At 46.8% G+C, this 25,716-nt stretch overlaps 1 protein-coding gene across 1 annotated transcript in view; it reads right to left on the reverse strand.

Annotated features, from left to right (window-relative positions):
* The window catches only part of Polr2A (RNA polymerase II subunit RpII215), a 57,158-nt gene extending 31,575 nt beyond the window's left edge, over positions 1-25,583 (reverse strand). The window contains exons 1-12 of the mRNA XM_070532277.1: positions 25,363-25,583; positions 22,742-23,011; positions 21,165-21,335; positions 20,005-20,286; positions 11,833-11,994; positions 11,315-11,535; positions 10,357-10,489; positions 9,548-9,672; positions 7,731-7,941; positions 4,895-5,104; positions 4,109-4,447; positions 2,977-3,105 (exon numbers count right to left, since the gene is read on the reverse strand). Coding sequence (XP_070388378.1) covers positions 2,977-3,105; positions 4,109-4,447; positions 4,895-5,104; positions 7,731-7,941; positions 9,548-9,672; positions 10,357-10,489; positions 11,315-11,535; positions 11,833-11,994; positions 20,005-20,286; positions 21,165-21,335; positions 22,742-23,011; positions 25,363-25,449 — 2,340 coding nt within the window. The 5' untranslated portion in view covers positions 25,450-25,583. The remainder of the gene's footprint in view (positions 1-2,976; positions 3,106-4,108; positions 4,448-4,894; positions 5,105-7,730; positions 7,942-9,547; positions 9,673-10,356; positions 10,490-11,314; positions 11,536-11,832; positions 11,995-20,004; positions 20,287-21,164; positions 21,336-22,741; positions 23,012-25,362) is intronic.
* Positions 25,584-25,716: the final 133 nt, after the last annotated feature.

The raw sequence follows: 25,716 nt of genomic DNA on the forward strand, positions 1-25,716 counted from the left end.
TTAACATATTCTGAATAATGAAAATAAGAGGGCGCATAACAATTGAGTGGAATATGGCACTTTTTTAGTTGTCAGTCATTCAATCCAATCTCATGGCCCAGTTCAAGAGATGGACAGCCTCACTTGTCTACATAAACTTTTTAAAGCACGCCTAGCATTTTAAAAGAAAACCATGGAGAAGCCAATTCTTTTTTTTTTGTAACTTAGAGCAGGTGTACCTTGTCACCTAATTCCTATAGCCAACGTCCAGCTTTTAGTACTCCCTATGGGCCGCGAAAACCTCCAACAACTCGGGCACTACGAAAAAAATGAATGCATGCCTTTTACTGCTCCCAAGGGCTCAAATAACCACAGGCACATTCAAAAAATGGCTGTGGCTTAGCTAAGGTTAAGCCCAGGATGCGAAGCATACTAGCCTTTATTTTAGTTGTTGAACCACTGTTTAGCCTGGTGAACTGCTGTTGCTTGGCTATATTTGGTTCGGCTAGACGAAGAAACAACTCATGCGTTACTCTGCTTCGCCTTCAAGAGTGGAACGCGGCAGCGTTCCCGTCGACCCGCCAAGGGGTGTAAGACAATGGGCTACGGCGCAGCGACTACGCGCCCCGCGTTGGACGCGGTGAGCGTCGAGCAACGCAGCGTTCGGTGCGGCAACGAAATGTGCGCCTGAGCAAGCGACGCACGCTTGAGCCTTAGAAACAGCTCGTTTCTAAGGCAACACCGCATTCACTAGAGGCGCTTTTGTACCGCTTTGAAGCATCGTACTCGTGGCTCAGTGGTAGCGTCTCCGTCTCACACTCCGGAGACCCTGGTTCGATTCCCACCCAGCCCATCTTGCAAGAGTTGAGCCAAAGCCACCTAGAAAATCAGTCTCTGTAGCACGCCGCAACCTTCGCTTCTCATTCCAACGAGCAGCTGTGTCTCCAGGAGGCATCTCACCTCGTGAGTGTCTAGCAGAGGCAAGCGCAGCTGCTTATATACCGCCGCGACGCCACGAGCGACGGCGCGAGTTGGAGCCCCATTTCTCCTCTGTCGTGACGTCACGGTGTCACGTGGTATTGAAGGCGACACCGCCGCGCCTGAGGAGCTGGGTTGAGCTCTCGTAATATGCTTCGCATAAAAAGCTCTCGGGGCCTGCCACTACACTTATTAAGCATATCTGCACTCATACTGTGACAGGAGACAGCGAGTGCATGCGTGTGTAATTAAGGAATACATACTGTGTCCTGTGACGGCTCCCCTTAGGGTTGGTAATATTGATGAATGATTAATCGATTAAATGCGTCCTGCAGAACGATTATTCTTCATGGATGTCAACCTTTCATTTAATTGACTTAATTGATTAGACATGATCAATTAATCGTTTTCGAGAGTTTGACAAGAGCAGCGGGAAAATTTTGAAATTGTACGGGAACGGCGGCGAGTGAGTGACTGTGTGGCTGTGGTAGAGCGACTGTTAACTGTTCTGCCGAGTCTCGAGTGATGCCGAGTCGAGTGTGTCCCCTCTCTTCCCCCACATGCCACCACTCCGCACGAAGGCGGAGACTTACAATGCCCTCACAATTCAAGGCATACTACAGCAACCTAGTCGTTGACCTTCATGACACTCCCAGACCACTAAAGACATGGCAGAGTATGCGGGCAGGTTTAGAGCATGTATTTGACATAGCAATGGAGTTCATGTCGATTCCAAAAATCTACAATGTCCGAGCATCTATCCTCGCATGCCGATTGTGTGGCCATTCAAAGAAGGTGCCGTTTCATCCGAACATCGCAGCCACTTGACATTCCTTCACTCTGTACAAAAGATCATGTGGTTTAAAATCCTAAACCAGTAATTTTCTTTTCTCCTGTGCATATTGCAATTTCTTGCATATTTCAGTTCGACTTCACTAATCACTTTTGCCACTTTTGTGATTTCTGGCTTAACTCTACTGTACGGGGATTCACTGGCGCTATGCATCTCATTTAATTCTGCATTAAGGGTCATTTTATAACATATACTGTTTATCTTTTCAAAAGCTACTCGTGCCAGCTATACTTAGTCTTTAACAAGTTAAAGGTTATCCTTTATCAAACCTTTATAAACTTGTGTTTCAGATTTTACCTCTTAAACATTAATATAGGGTCCTACAAAAGTAGATAACTGTGTTTCAACCTTTTGAAAAGTGCCATGCAAAAATAATTTCGATTAATCAATTAAAAGCTAAATTGATGAATGATTAATTGTTAATCACATAAACAAATTAATCGACCATACCTATTGCCCCGTTCTACACATGGTATGCTTCACAGCGTAACAACCCTGTATTGCCACGGTGCTGACTTTTGGGAACCGGCATTATGCAATGCATTGTGCTTTCCGCACTTCGAAACCATTGGCGAGGATTACAAAGGCACAGTCGGCACCATTGGTGACAGCGGCGAGTTCTTGAAATGAATAACATGGCACCAAACAGCACCAAACAGGAGGAAGCTTGGTAGCAAACGTCAAAGTAGCTAGACCCAGTGTTGCCACGGTGGTGGCTACAGCTGCCAGCTGATCGGTGTGCAAGAGCAACAGTTCAAGGCTGCGAGGTGATGAAAATGGCAGCGGTGGTGACTTCAATTAATGCCGTTTCGAACCTGCGGTCACGAAAAAAAGTCCTGAAAATTGGACGGCGTTGGGTTCTTGAGTCGAGAAATTTCAGACGTTCTTGTACATTGGCTCTATGCGGTACGTGGTGGTACCGCGAAGGCATCCGAATTATCAGGCATGTTCAAAAAATTGGGTGTCCGAAAAATCTGTCGTTGACTGTATTCAGCCTCTCGCAGCTCTGCTTACAACTATGCAAGGTTTGAAAGCGAGCTTAAGCAAACAGCCACTCAAGCTTGAGAAAACAACAAAACAAAAGTGGCCACCATGCTATGGTGTGCAAGTCCACGTAACAATGACGAAGAAAAAGCAAACCCTTGTCGAAGGAAGAGCCCCCTTACCTGAGATATGTTAATTTTAGAGCCCTTGGCTCCAGAGACCACCATGGCCTTGAAGTTGTTGAATTCAGACAGGGACTTCTGGGCGCTGGCACCAGTCTTGTCACGAGCATCGTTCAGGATGCGGTTGACCTGGACAAATGAAATTGTTGCTGCAGCTCTCACCTCTGTGTGGCACAGCACCACGAGTAAAACCAGCCGCCTTTTCCTGCCAAGGCTTATTTGGGGACCAACAGGCAGCATAAATTAACCAATAGGAACAGGAGGACAGGGAACTAGTACAGAGCCACTTTAACCTGCACAAAAGCACTGGCATGCGTGTGAAATGTCGTGTACGACTACACTAACTGCAACTTGCAAATGTTCAATGGTGGTAGTATATTAAACATTCTCAATTATAAAACATGTCCCAGAGTACTTAGCTTCAGGCTTAGGAGCACTATCTATGATAATAATGAGTAGCTTATTTGACTGCTACACCATTATTTGCAGCCCCTGTAGGTGGCAGCCACCTCTTGCTAGGGGCTGTGGGAACCAGCCGAATAAGCGGCGCAATAATGCGCAGGCTGTTTACTTTGCATGCTTATTGTCGGCGTTCACTCTTTGCAGCACTGTCATCAGCCTGACACATCACCAACCCGCAGTCCCTGCGCGGGTTGCGCTGCCTGGTGGCAAATGGGGCTTAGATAAAGTTCACTTGCTATGGGTGTGCTAGAGCAAAAAAAGAAAAATCTGGTCTACATATTTCAGCTCATTGCAGGCATCTTCTTGAAAATGCTGGGCTGTTACAGGAGCCCCTTTTGGCTACTGCACACACTAGCCGTCAACACACTAGTGCAATGCTAAAACGACTATTTCACAATACTCAAAGTGGTCCTTAATATATATGCCATATAGTCACACTACCTCAGTAAGAAAGACATTACAAAGTAGTTTTCTTTTCTTCTTCTTCTTTTCTTCCTTTTCTTATATTTTTTTACACTTCAGGAAAAGAAAAAGGCCCTGCAGCAGGTTCAGAAAGGTTAAATTAGGTTGCAAGTCTATAACACAACTATCTGCATTACCTTTATTGCATATGCATCAACTTTTTTTTCATGTCACAAGGGATCGTGGCCCACATCGACCAGCCTCTCACCTGGTTTTCGAAAGTCTGCCTGAGGGTGTTTCCCGGCGAGGGCTCCAGCTCGTCGTTGTGGGCCTTCTCGATGACGTCTATCACGTCGTGCTTGGCCTTCTCGATGGTGTTCTTGATGTCGATGAAGGTCTGCTTGTCAGCAATGGTGTCGCCAATACCGATGGTGTGGCCCTCCAAAAGCAGCCAGGCATTGACCACCGTCTGGATGTGGCCGTAGAAGGCCCCTGCCACTTCGTGGCCCAGTTCGGCAAACACCACGTGCATCAGTGAGCCCGACGAGGCACCCACTGTCTTCTTGCACACTATGCCGCTGATCAGCTCCCCGTGCTCAATCAACACCTGCAGACAAACATTGCAGGTGGGCTTTTCAGATGCAGTCAAGGTCCCAACCTAAAAACGAGCGCTAACCCTGTGATTAACAAACTGTGATCCTACAATTTAAATATTGTCTGGAAAGTAATGCTAAATTCAGATGCAACAACAATTCCTTGAAAGCGATAAATTGTTATCCAGCTGAAAGTGGCATTAGGTTTGTGGAAAGAGTGCTAAAAATGAACACAAAGAAACGAAATGGGACGACGGTGCGCTTGTTGTGCACCCTGCTGTTTCTTTTTAACTATGAAGCTGCCCTTTGTAGCTTTCGTGTTACTTTCAGGTGGATGACAACTTAGTCCTTTCAAGACGCCTCCACGACTTTGCAGATTGCCACGGAACTGATTCGCCACATCCAAGAACTAAGCTGCGTTTCAGTCTACAGAAAAAATTTTTCTCAGCAAGAGAACTTGCCTTGGTGTCTCCCGGCGATATCCACTTGTAAGGACCATCATCCTCCTCATCCGGGTGAGTGCTGTGCGTGCGGATAAGATTCACATTGCCGGGAATGATGAGCGAAAAGATCTGCTTGCCCGTCCACAGGGGCTTGGGTTTCAGTACAGCTGGCATGGGCATCTTGCCATCCCAGATAGGCAAGAACATGAGAATCGTCATCATCTGGTCCTGCATGTGTGTGTCACACAAGAAAATAGACAGAGGGAAAAATTTTTGCATGTTCCACGATGGCAGCAGCTATGCAGCACCGGTGAAACAACGGAGGGTACTGTAGGGACATTAAAGACAAAAACTAAATCGGGTAAGACTGATTAGGTGCTCAGTCAAAACACTATTTTCGATAACTTAGTAATAGGTTTATTACTAGAAGAGAAAATCAGTTTCCATATTTATTCCATGTGTGCTGCCAAGGTGCGCACTCAACAATAAAGAAACGATGCTGTAGTCACGCAGTAACAACGAAACCAAGCCGTAGCCATGCAGCAATAAGGAAGCTAAGCCATAGCCATGTAGAAATAACAAAGTCAAGCCATAGCCATGCAGCAAAAACGAAACTAAGACTTCTAGCCCAAATTCCTGACTGAAATTTCCGTTCAGATCCGTATATAGTACGAAGCTAAAATTTGGGATGCTAATAATAGGAAAAAAACCTCGTATTATATGCGGGTTCTTACGGTATGTCCCATGTGAGGTTTAATTGGCATAGGCGGTTAGCGGTAACACTTGTTCACATTGTCAAGCTTCAGGCACACTTCATTCCTTTTGTATGGCCTTATGTATTGCCCTTGAACATTACACTATCTAGGAGTATAGGCACGCATTCTAAGTACTTCAGCGCGCAGAGGCCAGATTATCTTCCCAAATTGTTATCATGGCCTCCGTAGTCACGTTAGATCAATCTGAATGCTTTTAAAAGACCTGCGAAGGACCCACATTACACTCCATTGATGTATCATCCACCATCTTCACCACTTACAAAATGTTGGTTAACCTAAACCCAAGCTCTGTTTGCACTCAACCACAGTTAACAGCCTCACCAGCGTTTCGCCTGCAATGTAACTGTGCTAAACTCGTTTCGTGATAACTGCGGATAAGGCAGCCCGTGTGACAGGAGTATAACGGGACTCACGTAACTTGCAGTTAGCTTAGTTTTTGAAGTGTTACATAATGCTGCCGTTACCTTGTAATTACCGAGTGTAGCATTCATCGATACGATGCTCCTCAGGTTAGTTCACCCAACACATTAAATTACTCACAGTACAATACAGTCAAACCTTGATATATTGAACACGGATATATCTAATTATTGTGTATATCAAACCCTTTCTATATGCCCCGGAAAATCTCAAGCATTTAAAATTTCTTATTTCAAAGTGAGTTGGACGTAAATTGGGTATATCGAACTCCAGATATATCACACTCAGTCACTCCAGACCACATGTGCTCTGTTGACAGGCGGCGAGCTTTTTCACAACAGCCTCGAAGATAGCAATGGTACGATGGGCATTCCCGACTGCCGCGCACTATAGCTTCATAGATCAAAAGCGCCGAGGGCTACATTTGAACGTAGCGGCATACCAACGCAGCGACTTGGCTAGTTAAACAACATCAATGACGCATTGCATTTGCCGCACTCACTCCTCCTCAGTGCCGTGCTCGGCGCCTGCCACGCCTCACAAGGAATGGCAGTTTGCATCCACAAAGACGCACGGCAGCGTGAGCTCACTGGACTCGCTCATAGACACCTTGGCAGACGGCACTTGATACTTTGTTATTGACAGCATTTCAAAATGCTTCGATTGACGGACATGGAGATCGCAGCAGAAGTAGTGGCCAAACGAAGACGCTGCCGAAGTTGATCCCGCAAGTGCTGATGATGCCCCGCTCCCGACTTCAACTGAGGCTGTAGCTGCTTTGGCCTTTCTTCGCCGTTACTGTGGTGCAATAGAAGGCACCGGCCTACCAATTGTGGATCGTTTAGACTATGTTGACGATGCCGTGGTTAAGCACGGCAATAAGAAGCAGGCTACACTGCTGCAGTACTTTCAGCCAAAGAAATAAATGCTTTGTGTGAAGCTTCAAATGAGTATTTACTGCGCCACGATTGGGGCATTATCGGGGATTGTTGTTCGAAGCGCACATTTGGTTGCACCGCACGCCATTGGCCTGGGCCGTGCCGACTTCGTCCGCTGCGTGAAGTCGGCGCGGCCTAGGCCAATCATGCGCGGCGCAACCAATCGCGCGCTCCGAACAATGATCCCCGATCGCGACCTGGGTTTCATTGATCGATTTGTACAAGTATCCGACACATTTTTTACGGGATTTTATATGTCGAATTCTGGCTACATAGAACTATTTCGCAATCATCGCGCTGTTTGATATATCGAGGTTCGACTGTATTTAAAGAGAGCTCTTATGATGAACTTTCCAGAATATCCATACAACATTACGGTTGGACAGTCTAACGCGCACGTCTTGTACTTTAACAATCAATTATGAGCAGTTGCCACTTAGCACATTGTAGACGAAGAGAAAAGAAGTGTCAGGACACATTTGTTGCCAACGCTGTCCTGTAGTGTCACTTCCTTTATGCGCTATACGTCAAAGTGCTTGTAGTGCATCACCAACAAGCCCAAATTGCACCCTTAGTTGTGTGACAATCAAGTTCACTGACTAAAGCTCGCTCAGAATGTCAACTTGCACTGCCACCAACGCCACTCCTATTTTCACCACAACAAACTGCACAAACAAGTTTCACCAAGCAGTTTTTGCAAGCAGCTTTCGCAAAACGCACCTTCTCGAGAAAGATGTCCCGCTTGGTCATCTTTCGGACAGCAGTAAGTGTGTCCTGCACAATACCCATGACGGGTTTGTTGGACTGAGGTGTGATAATCTGTCGGGGCACCATGGCCAGCTGCTCCACTTCGGCACGGGTCTCCAGCGACTGTGGCACGTGCAAGTTCATCTCGTCTCCGTCAAAATCAGCATTGTACGGTGTTGTCACACTGCATCGTGGTCAAGGACAAAAGGACAACAGGAAAATCAAGACATGCTGGTTCTGTGTGAAGTGCACATACAAAGTAAAGAGGTACACAACTACATAACACAAGCAAGCACAAGTTAACCTAATGGCCAACTTTACTTTGAGCACACCCTATAAAGAGATACAGTGCAGTCCGCTTATAACGATAACAAGACGAAGAAAAAGCTCTATCGTTATAATCGATTATGGCTATATCTGGACTGCCTCAATCAAAAAAAGCTGCTGAGCATACCTTTGTAGCTCTAAAACCGAACTTGCCCCTTGCGCTAAAAAATATACACTGTAGAAACTAGGCGGCGGAAACTAAAATGTTTATTTACACCTCTGACAGCATGACCTGGTTCCCTGTACCAGATGAACTATTGTCAGAATGCAATTACAAAGCTCCACTTCCCGAGTACATTTGTAAAGTTAAACATACACACAGCTGTCACAAAAATCATGTGCATCAAAAGGGCTCCGAATACAAAAGCAACCGTGCCTGATGGCCATTTGTTGTAGTCAAAGTGGAGCAGGAATTCTAATGCATGTATTGGGCATATCGGTGTCCTGTACTCATGCTGAAGAATTACTGGAACTGGAATTACTGGAAGGAAAAAAGAATTACAGAATGTGCGCGTGCATTTCCCACGTTTTGCAGTGTGCGCGATGCTGACGTGCTACAGGTTCAGATGCTGGGTTCTTGGGTAGCAGCACATTCAGAAACTGCCTAAGAGCAATATGCCAGGTAACATTTTGAAATACCGTATCTTTCCACATATAACCCACCACTGCGTAAACCTGCACCCCCAATGACAACAGTTGAGAAAGAAAGAAAGAAAAAAAATATCCACGCGTATAAATTGAGGAAATAACTGCGCACAACAACGCTCAAATCTTTGCAAAAACAGCCCTTTCATGGATGCACAACTCGTCCACGTCCCATCTTTGGCCAGCGATGCTGATAAAGCTGGATTCACACAACAGTCATGATCTCAGACGAATCAGTCACGTGACATCTGACGTGAATCGGATCCCTTCGCGGACGCAGCTAGCATTCACACAACAGAGGATAACAGTACAGCCAGAGCAGCCCTCACACGGGCAACGACGATTTCACTCCCCACCGTATCGTGAAGCGCTTCTGACCCATAAAGAGCAGAATGGACAACCAAGAAGGAGGGGAGAAGGGAGCTTCAACACGCAGTGGTGGAGAGAGGGTGGATTCCCTACGAGATAACGAAACTAAATGGCGGAGAACTCTGCCTCGAGATAGCTACACGACAGTGCACGCTGCACTGCCGTGAAGTCACACCCCCAAGTAATATTTGCGCATGACCCGCACCCCACTTTACTGTTACATTTTTTTTTTAATTTTTGGTACGGGTTACATGCGTGAAAATACAGTAACTGCAGATGGTACAAGGTGTTTTCATCTACTTCCATCTGCTCACATTTCAATTCAAGCTAGCAGTAACCCAATGTCTAGAAGCCCAAAGGCTATCATGACTAAACGATACATCATAAACAATACGGTTTAGTACAAAGTGCAAGAAAACAAGGAATGCAGTCAGCCCAGCCTATCTCACCTGAGGTTCATTCGGAATGTGGACCAAGGCAGCACCTTGATCTTGTGCCCCATCATGGACATTTTGTGCAGTGTCGGCTGACGGTTGAACACGATGATGTCACCGTCCCGGACGTGCCGCTCCACCTGTTTCCCAAATAAGTGGCACCGCCACAGAGATAGATGAGAGGAAAGCACAGAGGCAGAAGGAAAAGGCTGTGGAAGTGAAACTAGACAGCAGAAGTGAAGACAAGGCTTCAAATAGCCAAAGAAACAACCACTCTATGCTGGCTGTCCCTCTTTATTTCTCATTCACCCAACGCCATATCCAGTTTTTGCCTTTAGAATTTAAAGCTATAGCCTTTCAAAGCAAATTACACAGTATCCTATACTCCATCTTAAACTCAGAAGGCCATGCAAGTAGTGCAGACAATGAAGTCTCACTTAGCAAGTTTCCCAGTGCAGTTGCGTTTGATCAGAGATGCTTTCTTCTGAACATACATTTTATATATTACAGCTGCAACTTGCGATTATAAGGCTTCCCCAACTCAAGTTAATATTTGTGCCCTTCTGTGCTGCTAGCCCTTATAGGATGCAGTATGTTTTGGTGGCAAGTGCAAGCAATGTGCTGTAGCTGCTGGTAAAAGAAACGTGTCACTCCACTCGTTTGACAGGAAACAGCTTCAGACTTCCTTCCATGCAATATAAGTACCTCACATTTTGCTATACAAAAATGTGAGGCTTAAGCCACTGGAACGTTTACTACAGAAAACACGAGTCACACGAACACTTCCTAATTTCAAGACACTTTGAATGAAAAACCAGACTGACCCGGTAGCCACACTGGAGATGAAGGTCGCTGGCCTTAGGGTGAAACCGGAGATCAATTCTTTCACCATTGTCCCGGATGATGTATTTGGCACCAGGGTACTGGTTGTTGCCTCGCCTCACCAAGTCGTGCATTCTGAAATAAATGAAGAATTGCGATATTCTCAGCACTGGTTCACATGTGCAACACTTCTGGCCACAGAAACGCGGCTCAGCTGCAACTCAGTAAATTGCAAGTCTGTACTTCATTTAACATGTGCAAAAAAAAAAAAAAGTGACGTATCAAGTTCCTACTTTTATTTTTTATCTAACAGCCAATCAATCAAAAGAACATACTGCCCCCCCCCCCCTCGTCCTAGCACGATCGGTGGACTAGCAAGAATGCAGCCATGGAGAGCTGTGCAGTGCTTCAGAACTTCTTAAGGCACCATAAATTAAGCCAAACAGTCACTTAATAAGAAATAACAGTTAACACAGTGTAACACAAAATCTGTGGCACTGTGTTCCAAGTGCTATTAACGTGCCACTCACTGAAAGTTTAAGAAGCATGCAGCAGTTTACACTAATTGCAATACTTCTGAATCGCTACCCATAAAACAGACAAGAGATCCAGAAGAAGATGTAGATTGCATGGTCAACAGTGGTCAAACAAGAAATGCCTCAGGCTCCAGTCCGAGACAAATGCTGGCAAGTTTGGGAACCTTTACTCAAGCCACAATGGCCCAAACGCAAGAAAACATTTTGAAACCCATGACATCAATCTGACGTACCGGTGCGAAATTGAAAAACATGAACTTTAGGCTTCATTTCCCTTTTAACAATCAACCTATTGCCACGAAATTAACAAGAATAGAAATTTTGAAAAAAATACTTTTTCAGACTAAACTATTTTAGTGTCTCTTTTTAGTTTCCCACCTTCGTGTTTACAAACCCAGCAACAAGTGATACAGCACACACTCACTTGTCAATGTTGAATGGAGTGACGATCTCGGGAAAGGTGAGGTTCTGTGCAATGGAGCGAGGTACTCCGACCTCGTTGATACGCAAGTTAGGGTCGGGGGTGATAACCGTCCGGGCCGAAAAGTCAACTCGCTTGCCCATGAGGTTGCCTCGAATGCGCCCTTCTTTGCTTTTCAGCCGCTGCTTGATGGACTTGAGCGGACGGCCAGATTTTTGCATGGCCTGGAGAGCAAGAGACATTATTCACTAGCAAGCCTAATCACGAGACAAAGGTAGACAGCAATGAGAGCCAGCAGTAAAGAATTTGCCCATAAAAGAGAGCGACAACCCAAGTCCAGGTGGCTCAAAATTGGGGATATGCTGAATGCTGCGAGATAGGCTTTTACTTCTCAGAGAGTTCAATATATATGGATCAATTTATTTTGTGTTTGACCTATCTTGTATAAAATAGGGCAGGTTGCAAAGTAGCAATGGAGCAATGTGCACAGTCCTTCTTGCCGAAGCTATTGGAAAGCTTACCCGGGGTAAACCAGGCATTTCGTTGTCAACCAGGGTTGCAACATGGAACTGAAGCATCTTGATGTTCTCCGCAATGATGTGGGCAGCTGCTCCAGCTTGCTCATTGCGGAGCAGCTCGTTGTTTGCCTTGACAATATCGGCCAGTTTGTGTGTCAAGTCATCCTAAGATCCAACAGCAATAAGGTCAATTAGTATAACGCAGCCACAAGCACACATAATAGACAAAATTGCATCTCAAGTGACAGAGGCAGCAGCTATGAGGCTACTTGGTGCACACAAAAATTTCTAACAACAAAAACTCATGCTGAGCCCACACACCATGGGAATCAGTGTAAGAGAAGCTTTGGTGAACTGCCAAGACCAAAACGGCGCATCTCGCCAAGAGACGTACAGCAGGCTTGGGCAAACGAATGCGCCCCGCAACCATCGGACAATGCCGCAAAGGAATGTGACACAGTGGCGGCATTTGCCACAGCATCTAAACCTTTGGGCACTACAAAGCTTTCAGGCGAGAGCACACATTTGACTGATAGAATGGCTCACACGTGCTTTTGCATGCTTGTGCTGTCGCCAACATGTGCCAAAAGGTATGACACACCGATTGTCTTAAAGGGAAGCTGAAGCGGTTTTCAATTTCCATGAATTTCTGGGATTGGGAAGAACAGACCTAATAATTTACGGTTCCGAAATTTTTTTCTTCGTTTTGTTAATATAAGGGGCGGAAATCGCTTTCTAAATCACCCCCGCGGACACGCCCCCATCGCTTCCCGGAGCGCCGGGTGAGGAGGTTACCAGAGGAGAGAACCGGCGAGAGTGACGTCACTGGCGGGGGCCGAGCTGCCGGACCGGCGTGCTGGCATGCGCTGGCATGCCTCTTTCCGTCCTGCGCTTTACTGAACGACGCTACGAGAGATTTGCCGCCGCCGCCGCTCACGTTTGTTTTGCGATTTTCGTAAACTGTTCTTTCCTTCTGTGCTGCGTGAGTGCCTACAGCCAAGGGCGCCCAACATGCCCTCGTTCTGTGCAGCATTCGGCTGCGCGAACACACGCGGGCGAGACGATGTGGTGTTTCACAGGTTCCCGAAGCACAAGAAGCTTGCAGCGCAGTGCGGTGAGGAGAGATAAGTTCGTGCCGACGAAATCAACTGTGCTGTGCTCGGACCATTTCCGCGATAGCCGGATAGCCTTACGACAAATGCGGAAACGCGTTGTTGCTAGCGTTGCTATACTCCGTTTCATACATCAGGTGCAACGCTGTGGAGGCTTGAGATACTTCTTGCAGTGGCTGCGTTCGCACTTTGAAAAAGTTCGGTGTTTCTTGACCCGATTTTTGAGAAAACTTTTCATATATAAGCTCAGTTCTGAATGAAAAAAAAGAATTTACCCATAGAAACAATCCGTGTACTTATACGGCTGCTAACACGTTCTTTTAAATCAATTTTCTTTTCGGCATTCTTTAATTGCAGCCCGTCGCGGCAGCTTCACGTGCATGCTCGCGCGAGCAAATGCCGCTGGCACGCTGCGAACCATAGACGGAAACGCGCGCAGTAATAAATTTTGGTAACCGGACTTCGTGCGTAGCTTCCACAGCGTTGCACCTGAGGTATAAATTGGAGTATAGGCTTGCCTAGTGACATTCGACGTACGGTTGCAGTTATCATGTTTACCACACGGCAGTGCTAAAACTGCCTAATATCTTTATGTCAACACTAGCATGGAGCGCGCATACCGATTCTTGATCGAGCCACAATCGCAAAGTCGTCGAACCATAATCTGAATAATGCACATATAATCCCCCTGACCATCTCGATCTGGATGTGTATGATAAGCAACTTCCATGACTGTACCTCGCAGCACTGCATGTGCGCGCTTTGAAACGCGGCACTTATGTTCGCGATCGTGTATCAACGCTCAGAAAACCACGGGACTTCAGACAAGCAGCGGCAAGGTGCTTGACATCGCGGAATTGTACCCGTGTTTACAATCTAATGAGAAGCTGGTGCTTCGGCATTCTTCCAGCAGCAAGTTCCCAGTGACATTTTAGCGCATTTTTCTCCCGTCATTGGAACGTGCAGCTACATGAAAAAAAAAAAGCATACGTAACAGCTAAGATTTCCAGCGCGCAAGAAGTTGTACACATCGCTCTCGCTTTTGGAACACTCAACATCGTCGTTGCCGCCGTTGCCGCCATCTTTTTCCGTATCGGCTGTCGGTTCGAACATGTACGGCGAAAATACAAGCTGTCCGAGACAGCGAGAACGTTCCATAATGCTTACAACTCAGCTATGCAGCCAGAACAGAACAGCGTGCTACGCTCTCAAACGGCGGCGCCGACCGGCGACTGCCGCCACTGACGTCACAGCGGCTCCGACCAATCACGGGCAACAGCGGCGTTCGCGCGATACCCTGAGGCGCTGGTGCGCGTTTTCATGAAAAAACAGCCGCTTGCGCTTGTTTCCGCCCTTTTTGAACCAGATATTCGTGTTCAGGGGACTCTAAACTGTAGAATGCCGCAGAGAACTCATTTTTTTCGAAAAGTGTTTCAGCTTCCCTTTAAGGAGCTACATGGCATTGGCACGAGACACGTGTGCATGCAGCTGTTGCCTAAGAGATCATCAGGCTGCTCTGCTGGAAGACCACAGTTTGGTCCTACTGTGACCGGACACAAATTTATTTTATTTTCAGCATGAGCTACTCAGCAAGACAGCGCAACTTTGCAGCCACTGGAGGGTTTGCTGAGAAAGCTTTGCTATCCTGCCGTGTGATTCAGCCCTCAAGTCAAATAGCTGCTATATATTTGACTCATTGCATGTCACACTATTTAAATACAATGGTGAATAACACCTGCAATCTCATGTTCAGCAGTGACTAATTGGTAAGCGCAAGTCTCCAGCTATCATCCTGTGCAAAGACTGACCCCTCTGTGCAACTGACCAGCTGCCTTTACACAATAAAAGATGTCTTTAATGGGAGAACGAGGCCTCAAGAAGCAATGAAAAGATGAGCCAAGAATAGGGTATACAGGAAATGAGCAATAAATGGCATACCTGCCTATTATGAAATTAAATAATTTTATAACAGGAAAATATTGTGCAATTTCAGGCACAAATAACTAACACCTCCATTCCAGAGTGCAACTGCTAATGCTTTTTCTATAAGAGGTAATCTCAGATTGCCACACAAAGATTGTACATTTGACAGAAACAAGTACTGCTAAGCAGCATAGAAAATGACGGCAACACAAGGAAGGACACAGGACGATTCCAGGACAGGATTCATGACAGAGGACAGGATTCCAGCTCGCCCAGCTTCCCACCTTAGTGCTAAACAGTATAACTTAAACCACCTGGCCACTTACCTATACGGCTAGGATATATACAGTGAAACCTCGTTAAACTGTAGTTGGCCACAGCTCGGAAAAAGTACATACTAAACAGTAGTACTGCTTAACCGAAATAGCATGAGATCGCCCACTTAGCTGTCAAAAACGAAACTTGGAGAGAGTGCGATGAAAGGGGAAAAAGACATGCAGTATTTATTCACTTCGCGTGACAAAAGTGTTATTTTCGTTTGATGCCGGGGCGACCTGGCGCCGACGACAGCAGTCTCAAACTTACTGAAGCTGCGAGCCAGCTTTTCAGACAGCCTCTTCTCGGCAAACAGTCACTTGGGAAAATTTCTTGTTGGCGTTGTATGTTCTCCGTGCATGCGGGCAGTAGCGCTGCAGAAGTCGCAGGGCACCTTTTTCATTGCGGGGTGCTGTTCACGTCGCGACGATTGCATTTATGAGGCTGACGTAACGCGCAGCTTCTGCCACTGATGGGCCTGAATCGCCCGTGCTGTCACTTTCCATGCCGTCCTCATCACTGTCACTAGTCGACACTTTGGAAACAACAGAGGCAACGATGACGAAAAGTCAACCTTGTAGCCGAAATCTCTTTGCGGCCGCAGCAATGCTGCCGAGCAACTTCTTCGCATTTTAAATGCCCTACATCATAGTCAACAGTAGATCCCTATCGCGTTCCAGCGCCCGCTTCTTCGTGTCACGTTCGATAGCACGAACAATGTCTCATTTTTCTTCTATGCTGCACACCTGGCGGCTTTTTCATCTGAGCTTTGACATGACGTGAGTCCTTGATTGCATGAAGCCACAACGCTCTCCGACACGGCGCCAAAATGATGTTGATGTGGCTTCACGCGCAAACGCACAGGGCGCTTGGAGGCCATCGTTCAGGTCTCTGAGGCTTGTTGTTCTGCCGGGCCGCCCGATGGAGACGACTCACCGCCGTGTTTGCACGACAAAAAGTGGAAACACTATGTGTTAACCAATACGGTTTATGCGGATACAAAACACATTATGTTCAATGGGTGCTGAGTCGGGGATTTGACTTTACTACTTTTAAAACGAAACTACTGTTTAAGCGGGTAAGGTTTAACAAGATTTTACTGTACTATGTAAGGCCTAATCTGCTTGTTAGTGGCTATTGCATCCTACCTTAAAAATACATCAGTAACAGCTGCAGTTGATGCTTCTGTTACTCCCTCATACCGCACCCCTGCTTTAGGCAACCCTCGCACGCACAATCCTTGAATACATTATTGATGCAGACTGATCTGGCAGTTATGTTTGGAGTACCCTTTTAGGTTCCTAACTTTCCTACCTTTGAGGGGCAAACTAAAGAACTCAACGCTTAATACAGTCAAACCCGACTATATCGAACTCGTTTACATCAAATTATCCTGTATATCGAACAATTTCTGAACATGGTATAGTTACAATGAGTATATATAGCAAAAATTACGCTTACATCGAACAAAAATAGCAGCGGCTGCTGATGTATCAAATGACAAGCGGCACAAAAGTGTCCCCAGAAGTTGGCTTTCTCTCGCGGCGCGGCTCCATCTAACCGCTCTCCCTACCATGACCGTGCATCGTCAGGCGATCCATCGACACCCCTGTGCAAAAAAATGATCCTGGCCCGCTCGTGGCGCTTGCTCAGCAGCCTATCAAATGCTCTTGAGCCCTTGTCATGCAAGATGGCGCAAGTGCGAGTTGTCTCACTGCTTTTCTGGTTCACTGCGTTTGCGCCTTGTGGGCCTTCTTCCACAGTGTTGTCGTGATGAAGCGACAGAATTTGCCTTTTGCCGTGAAGCTTGAAACCATAAATTGGGTCAAACGCGGTGAGAAGTCGGATGTCCCTGCAGTGTGCAAGATTCGGAGAAGCTCTCAGCACGATCCTGAAGAATAAGGGAGAGATTAGGGCTAAAACGGACAAACTCGTGGCCCGGTGACTGTGACACCCGACGCATATGCATGGCCTCAAGTGATTCATCCGAAATTACCGTATTTACTCGCGTAATGAACCCACTCGCGTAATGAACCCACCCCCCACTTTTGTCGTCGAAAATTGAATTTTTTTTTTTTACGTCGCGTAAATAACGCGCACCCGCCCGCAGGGTCGGTGTTCAGCATGTTCGCGTTATCTCGGCTCAATTGGCCGGCACTGTCGACTGTCGACGATCATAAAATTGTCTGATCGCGCAGTGATAAAATAAACATCATTTGAAGCCAACGATGCTGAACACCGGCGACGCGAACGCGGGTGACGCGGGCATCGACTGCACGCTTTCGTTGATCGTTCATTGACCTTGCATGATTCGTTGGTGGATGCGCAAAGGGCTTTACTGGGGCGTCCTCTTTGAAATGGGGTGACGGCAGTTTCCACCACGCTCGGCTATTTTCTTTGTATTTCTCGAACCAATTTGTCAAACTTCTCTAGATTCTTTTTTTTTCAATGATGATGATGATGATGCAGGTTGCCGAGTGCCATCTATTAAATGCAAAGCAAACCTCTGCTTATAGCGCCATGCATGCGCGGCGGCGGCAGAACGAAGTAAAGACAACGCACTTTGACAGCGTCGGTTGCCATTTTGCCAGTCCTATTTTGTTACTGTTTAAGTGCTTCGCTACGACCTTTGCATTATTTCGTGCGTGCTGTGCATTTTCTGCGCGTTGTGCGATGGGGCGTAACGCTAGCTACACGGCCGGTTTTAAGCTCAAAGTCGTGGAGCATGCTTTGGAGCATGGCAATCGCGCGGCTGGACGGCATTTTAGTGTAGACCCCGTGCATGTGCGCTACTGGAGGAATCAACAAGAGGAACTCAGAGCGACGAAGAAAGATCGCCGGGCCTTTCGCGGGCCGAAGCAGGGCAAGTTTCCTCGCGTCGAGGAAGAAGTTCTGAGCTATGTGAAGAGGCTCCGCAACGAAGGATGTGCCGTATCCCACGAGCTGATACAGAATCACGCGCGGGCCACTGCAAGAAGTCACGGCATTGCCGCGAGTGAATTTAAGGCGAGCAGTGGTTGGACGACTCGTTTCATGCGCCGGAACGTGTTGTGCCTCAGAAGGCGTACTACGTTATGCCAGCGGCTGCCGGCAGACTGTGGGGACAAAGTGCGTGATTTCCACCGCTTTGTCATTCGGATCCGTGAGGACAAAAAGTTCCTGCTGTCGCAAATCGGGAACGCGGACCAGACGCCTATAAACTTTGACATGCCAAGAAACAGCACTGTCGATATGAAAGGTGCGAAAAGTGTGCAGGTTAAGACGACGGGCGCCGAGAAGCAGCGGTGCACCGTGATGTTAGCTGTAACAGCGGACGGCAGGAAGCTGCCGCCGTTCGTCGTCTTCAAAAGAAAGACTCTGCCAAAGGGAACTCTTCCTGCCGGTATCCACATTCGCGCCCAGGAGAAAGGGTGGATGTCGGCCGAGCTGGTGTCCGACTGGCTGAAAACAGTCTGGGAACGGCGGCCCGGGGCTCTTCTCCTGCCATCGCTGCTTGTTATGGACAGCTTCCGCGGCCATCTGGAAAAAAATGTCCGCTGCCGAATGAGCGAGTTACGCACGGACCTCGCTATCATCCCAGGTGGCTTGACATCAGTGCTGCAGCCCCTTGATGTTTCCATTAATAAGCCCTTTAAGGACAACGTGCGCCGGCTCTATACAGAGTGGATGGCCGCGGGAAACCACGACCTGACTCCCGCAGGTAAGATTAGAAGGCCCACCATCGACATGCTCTGTCGATGGATTCTAGAAGCATGGAGTGTGATTCCCAGCGAGATGGTCGTCCGCAGCTTCAAAAAGACTGGCATCTCCAACAGCCTCGACGGCAGTGAAGACGACGCGCTGTGGGAAGACGACGACGCCGACGAAGTCGCAAGCGATATGAGTGGAAGCGTGGATTCAGATAGCGAGCCCGAGTGAGACAGACCATAAGCAGCCAGCAGCATGAAAATAAAAATGAATTTTTAATTCACATTCATCGCGTACGTGTTTTTACTATAAAGGTAAGGTTGGGATTGCGATTTTCCTATCTTCATTGTGACATGAAATTTCGACCTAAAAAATATCTAAATTTTTTTTCCCCGCGTAATGAACCCTCCCCCCAAATTTATGTCAACTTATCTGGAAAAAAGGTGGGTTCATTACGCGAGTAAATACGGTACTGCGTGCCCAGTGATGACTGTAAATTCTGATGAGTGCGACGAAGCCGTTGCCAGTGTTGCTGAAGTTTGGAGCAAGCTCTCAGAATTTTTGGAAGCCGTTGACGAGTCAACGGTCGACGGGTTTGTGTGTGCAGATGATGGTTTCGCGACAAGGGGAGAGTCCGAAAATGAAGATTACGTTGCCGACATCGTACCGAGTACAAGTAAAGGTGTGCACAATGAGGAAAGCAATGATGGTCCTTTGCCCACATCCTTAGAGGTGATTGGTGCACTCGCACTAGTCCGGTGCTTCTGTGCAAATGTGGAAGGTTGCGCCTCAGCTCCTTCAACTCTTTAGACAATGTGGAGAAGTGCGTGCGACGCAGGCGGCAAAATTGCCCAAGCAGAAGAAAATACAGGACTATTTCATGCGAAGCTAGGCTAGTTTCATGAATAAAGTGATTTTATACATGTTATGTGCTTTTATGGCGTCCTAATTCTTACGCAGGCTTATATTGAATTATGCCCTATATCAAACTTACAGGCGTTTTTTTGCAAGTTCGATATAGCCGGGTTCGGCTGTACTAATGACAAGTACACTTCAATGTACAAGAGACACAGTTTTCAAATAAACATGAAACTTGAAAAAAAAAAGGAAGTGAGAGGAGTGAAATCGCAGGAAGGACCTGGTTCCGGGCAGAGCCGAACATGACGACAGCTGGGCGCACAGCGAGTGGAGGCACCGGCAGGACTGTGACCAGCATCCAGTCGGGCTTGGCATAGCGAGGATCCATGCCAAGAATCACGCACTCCTCCTCTGAGATATGCTTGAGGATCTCCCAGACCCGCTCAGCTGTCAGGACAATCTTCTTCTCCTGAGAGTCTTCATTGATGTGCTTCCACTCTGCAGTCAGGTCCAGGCCGCTCCTACGGATGCTCGGCTGGTAGCGGCCACAACCGCCATGGCCCTGGGCAGACCACAGAAGATGCATGCGGAATCATACAAACTTGGTAGAAAAGGCTTGTGAGAAGCTCAAAACCCATTAGTCACAAAAATAGCTACAAGGTGACACACTGGGCAAGCACCAAAGGCTACCTGAGATGATTACATATTTCTGCGAGGTACCTGGGTATTCAGAAATGGGCATTTCGCCACTCCGAAATTTCTCACCAATATTATACTTAAAAGCAAGTTACAAGGCAGTACCTGATAGTGCGAGTCACACCCACATCCTCCGCATGCGGGTTTGGCTCCTACTGGCAGCAGGTTGTTTTTTCGTCCACTTTCATTTCCTTTTACCCTATCACTTCTACATTTCAATTAATACAACAAATAATTTCCCCTCTGCTTTCCTTGGTTTCATTATCTGTTCACTTCACGAGGTTGCAAATAACAAAAGATCAGGCTCCTCAGCTCCTTCCCTTCTCACTCAGAAGAGCCAGATGGCTCTGGTAGTCCTGGGAACTGGAAGTTTGTTGCAGTTCAGCTGCTGGGTTTTTGAAGTGTCTTCCTTGGATCCCACAATAGAAGTACTTCTAGAGTGCACCATCTAACTACAACCGTCTAGCTATCTAACTACAACTATCCAACCTCACCATCTTCAACCTTCAGCCTCTGCCTACAACTACAGACAGCTGCACCCCGTACAGCTGCCTCGGTGTTGCCCACAAATCTCATCCCTACACCACAGCGCAGCTGTCTTGTATACCTTCTGACAGAGCCCTCAATAAAGAAATAAAACTTGCCCTTGAAGCATATGATAGCTGCAAAATATAAAGAGAGTGGTACACATTTCGATTTCGCTGTATCAAAAGACAAAGACACCGCACCTGGAGAGTAGCGTACCTGCTTTTTGTTTGTGTCCTCCTGAACCTGGCTGTCAGGCCCGAGCTTGGTGTCGATTTCATCACCTCCCTCGCAAATGTTCTTGCCTTTGCAGAGGTCATAGACGTGTGCCAGACGTTTGCGTGGCTGCCCCTTCGTCTTGCCTGCGATTTCCTTGATCTTGGGATTGTTCTAGAGGAAAAGTGAACAAGATACAAATGTGATCACACACGTTGGACTTGACCCACTAATTCACTTAAGGTGCCAATAAACTCTGCCCATTGAAAATTTAGTTTCTCCGCATTTCTTTCATTTTCAGAGTCCCAAAAAACCTACAGTTGCAGAAGCGATATTGAATTTCAATTTCTTCAGTGAGTTTTGGCAAGTTTTCAGAATGTGGACTCATTGTGAGAACTCTCTGCAGGAATGTCAGATATGAAACATGTACTACTTAATGCATGTAGAATACTTTGGAAGCACCTATCCCCCGCTAGAAAAATATGCTGGACTTAGAACACTGCAACAAACAATGAAAGAATAGAACCAACTACATGATGACATACTGACGACGTGAGCGAATTCCCAGCTGTCAAAGGTCACCAATTTTACTCAAACACTTTACACAGATCATTCAAACATGCAGCAGAGGTCCAATCAGAAACATTTCAAGACATATATGACATGTTTTAAATATCATTACGTTCATCAACGCTTCTGTTTCTGACGCACTATGGCAGCACGTGCAATTGTACACACAGTGCCCAAAGGGTCATAACCTGCACAGTACATTGCAAGAACACAAATTAATAGCTGATATAGTACAATCACTTTATACCTTGCATTTGGCACCCCACTTGCTTTAGTGCCAGAAAACCCGTGAAAACTAAATAGTACACTGTTAACAATCACAAGGTGCCCTGTGTGCCTTCTTACTCTTAAGAGGGAAGGCAATCTTGCAGCCCAGCATATCGATTCAGGGGTTATATTCTGGAATGATCCCTTTCAGTGGGTACCAAGAGAGTACTTCCAACAGGCACTGGTTGCCTACGCCAACATGCAGAACATTCTGGGGCTCCAGTAAGGTTTTGCACCGCAAGGCACGTCACACCTTAGTGAACGTATCCCTGAAAGTGACCAACTGAGAATGTCACCCGTTTCCCTTACTTCCTATAAAAGTTTCAAGGAGCATGTAATGGGCATCAAATTGAATGAATACTGGAGGTCAATCATTTAACATAAATTTCAAATTTGCAAGGTAACAAAACAATATTTTCAGCAACAGACAACACCATGAATGACTGAAGGTTCATTACTAACTTAGCAACCAGAGACTTCTGCACATCAATGGCAATATAGTAATTGACGCAGAGGTGAAAGCTTACGAGAGACAGTACAAAAAACTTGGCCTCGATAAGGAGTGTTCAACAATATTATGTTGCACTTCCCAAATGCATGCATCAAAGTAGAGCCTTAGACCACTCCATGGGAACAACCATGATATGTCAAAAACCACCTAAAAATAAAACTGCCTTCCAGGACCTACGTTTCTTTACAGACATAAAAGCTAGCCAAGTAAAAGAGCAAAACATGCGACGCACGGGGTTGACGAGCAGCTTCGAGCAGTAGAAGCACACGCATCGCAGTATCTTGATGGTCTTGGTGAGGAAGCCACAGTGGAACACCGGCTTGGCCAGGTCAATGTGGCCAAAGTGGCCAGGGCACTCAGTCATATTGCCCGCGCACGTCTGGCATCGCGAGGTGCGGTCGATGACTCCTTGCCGGGGGTCCATGAGGCCCCCCAGCTTGGGCCTGCCGCCCTCATAGATTTCAGGATACCTGATGCCCCCTTCCGTCACTGACATGCGCCGCTGTAAGCAGATAAGAACAGTGTAAGCAAAGAGGTAAAGCAATGGCACAGGGTGAGCGGGTCGCTGAGCACGATTGAGAGCATTATACAGTAGCTTAAAGTTTTAGTAAAGGAACTTGAAGCCCATTTTTCAAACGAAACATCACACATGCACACGCCTACACATGCCTCTGGAATTCTGAAAGCCACACACAAACGCGAAAAAAATGCTGGCCTTAGCAAATTCTGAAGCACCGAGCCTATTCACTGCAACAGCAACAGGCCCTCGCAGCGGACCCCTTTTTCATAAACAACTTCTTTACTGGAGATGAACACAATGTTACAGTATTGCCTGTTGTGCCCCCCCCCCCCCAAAGTACCATGCACAGATGCCGCCACTGTCGTCTATGTGCACCTGAAAAACTGCACAGATTACAAAGCGCAAAAAAAGTGCAATTTCTCTAAGCCTAACAACAGCCATGATACAAGAGTGTGTGGTTGTATTACTGGGAGTGAAACCTGCAGACATAGGATGCAAAATACACATATTTTTTTCGCTGCTTCCATGTCTCAAAACCTTCCAAGAGCACATGTAAGAGCAAGCATTTGTACTAAAGGACCTTATCCTTAAGTCACTCGGTCAATTCCTTGAAGTATCCAGAGAAATGCACTGTGAGAGTAATGTGGTGGTGGCAATAATCCATGCAAAGCCATTCTGTTAAGATTCAGCACTGCTCAGCAGTTTCAAGCCTTCATTACACACTAGTTGGGGCTTGAGCCAGTGATTACTCTTTACACCCTGCTGTTCATGTAATGACTCGAAGGTTCGGATGACAAGCTTGCTAACTAAGCCACTAATTTGTGATTGGTCATGCAATGTTGCCAAATCACATTCACAAAGGTACTGCTAAGTTTGTGGTACTAGCCTCTGGGTTCCAACTTTGTTGCACTGTGGACAAGCCACTGGCAAATCCAGAGGGGCTCGGACCCCCCTGAGAAGGTACACACTTTAGCGCTGACAGTACTGAAGTGTCCAGCAAGCCCCCTCTCCCTTTTCTGCGTATTTTGACGAGGGCCTCCCCAGTGGAGGCTGCCCTGGATCCATTCCTGAGGTCATATCATATTGACCACAAATAAAGAGGGGGACAGCGGAAGAGAACACAAAAACAATCCTGGGCGCAAGCCTCTTGCAAGTGTCACATGTGCAACTCAAAGCAGCGTGATGCCAATGAATAGCAACTAAAAGGTCAGGGTTCATTAAGCATGAAACTTTTACAACAGGACGTTTTCCCCCATTTAATCATAATGAATAGCTAAACGCAACTGGCCAAAGTGTCAGTATGATTAAAGCTAAATATTCATTTATGGATTAAGGATAGCTCGAAGGCTCTGCTTCAGCCCGTTCAGCCAAGAGTGACAGCAGTTGAGAACACTATTTCCTTTATGAGCTCTTAATCGTACGTTTACTTTAGGTGCATTGATGCCTGCAGGCAAACACCCATTTCTTATTTCCTATACTGTGACAGAGAGGGCAGTCCAAAAAGGGTACTTGATGCAAAGAAGGCAGTGCACAAAGTTGTTTGTGAGGTGACAAACACGAACGGGACTGAACGTCGCGAGAGGTTTTAGGTTGCGATACGCATCGCAATGTGGTCAGAAGTTACACAACTGACAATGTACGCGCGCACACACACGCATTGAACGAAATGCTTATTCAGAGCGCACTGTGATTCGTATCCGAATGATGAACAGACACTGTCGTTGTAAGTCGACCTGCTAGACGATGTAACTTTTTGCGATGGAAGCATTCAAGGTCGCTGGCGGCCGGCATTCACTTCAAGGACAGAAATGTATTCGCCGCAACGCCATGTAAGCGTTTTGTTTCAGGAGAGTTAATATGAGCTAAGAAAACCATGCACGAGCCTAAGCCACAGCTTCTAGGAACGATTTTATTATTCAAAATTGCGAGCGATATCTCTTGTGCCTACTGCGACTTCGCGTGAGCAGCTGTTGAACACGCAGTTGACGTATGCCGCGTGCCAACCAATATCCACTCTCCCTCACACAAGCAAAAATACGAAACGTATATTATTCGAGCGGAAGGCACAACAAATTAAAACAACGTCTCGCACGACAACAGCTCGCCTCGCTCGGGAACGACCCGCAAATACGTACTGATTAGGCAACATCGCAATGCCAGCGATCACTTCCCCAACTGCGGCAGTGTGCAGACCGCAACAGATCTTTATTTTATTATTGTTTTGTTCATACCTTAGCCAGCGTGCCACAAACAATCAACACTTTGTTGACAGTACTGACAGAACACGCGCCAGCAAGGTGCTATCGATGTAGAAAAGCCACACAACTACGTACTATTTCATCGGGGCTGAGGATGCCAAACTGCACCCTCTTCACCTCCCGCAAGGGAGCCTTCGAGTCGGAGGTCACGATCTGTGACATTGTTGATGTCCACAACGTGCAATAACCGATGCCGACAGACTAGCACGTTCACAGCCAAATAAAACGTGCTGCGTCACTACTTATTCGCCAAACTGCGCCATATTGGACTCCTTCGGCGCTTCGGGAAGACGGCGGAGAGCTCCCTTTATATAGTGTCGAGGCCGACGGGGTTCTAAAGGTTCACCGAACGGTCCAATCAAATTCTTCCATTCACTAATAAAAAGACATTGAAAAAAGCACCAACTTCGCACAAATAAGAACAGCAGT

Source organism: Dermacentor albipictus, chromosome 1 (genome assembly GCF_038994185.2).
Source record: "Dermacentor albipictus isolate Rhodes 1998 colony chromosome 1, USDA_Dalb.pri_finalv2, whole genome shotgun sequence".
Lineage (NCBI taxonomy): Eukaryota > Metazoa > Arthropoda > Arachnida > Ixodida > Ixodidae > Dermacentor > Dermacentor albipictus.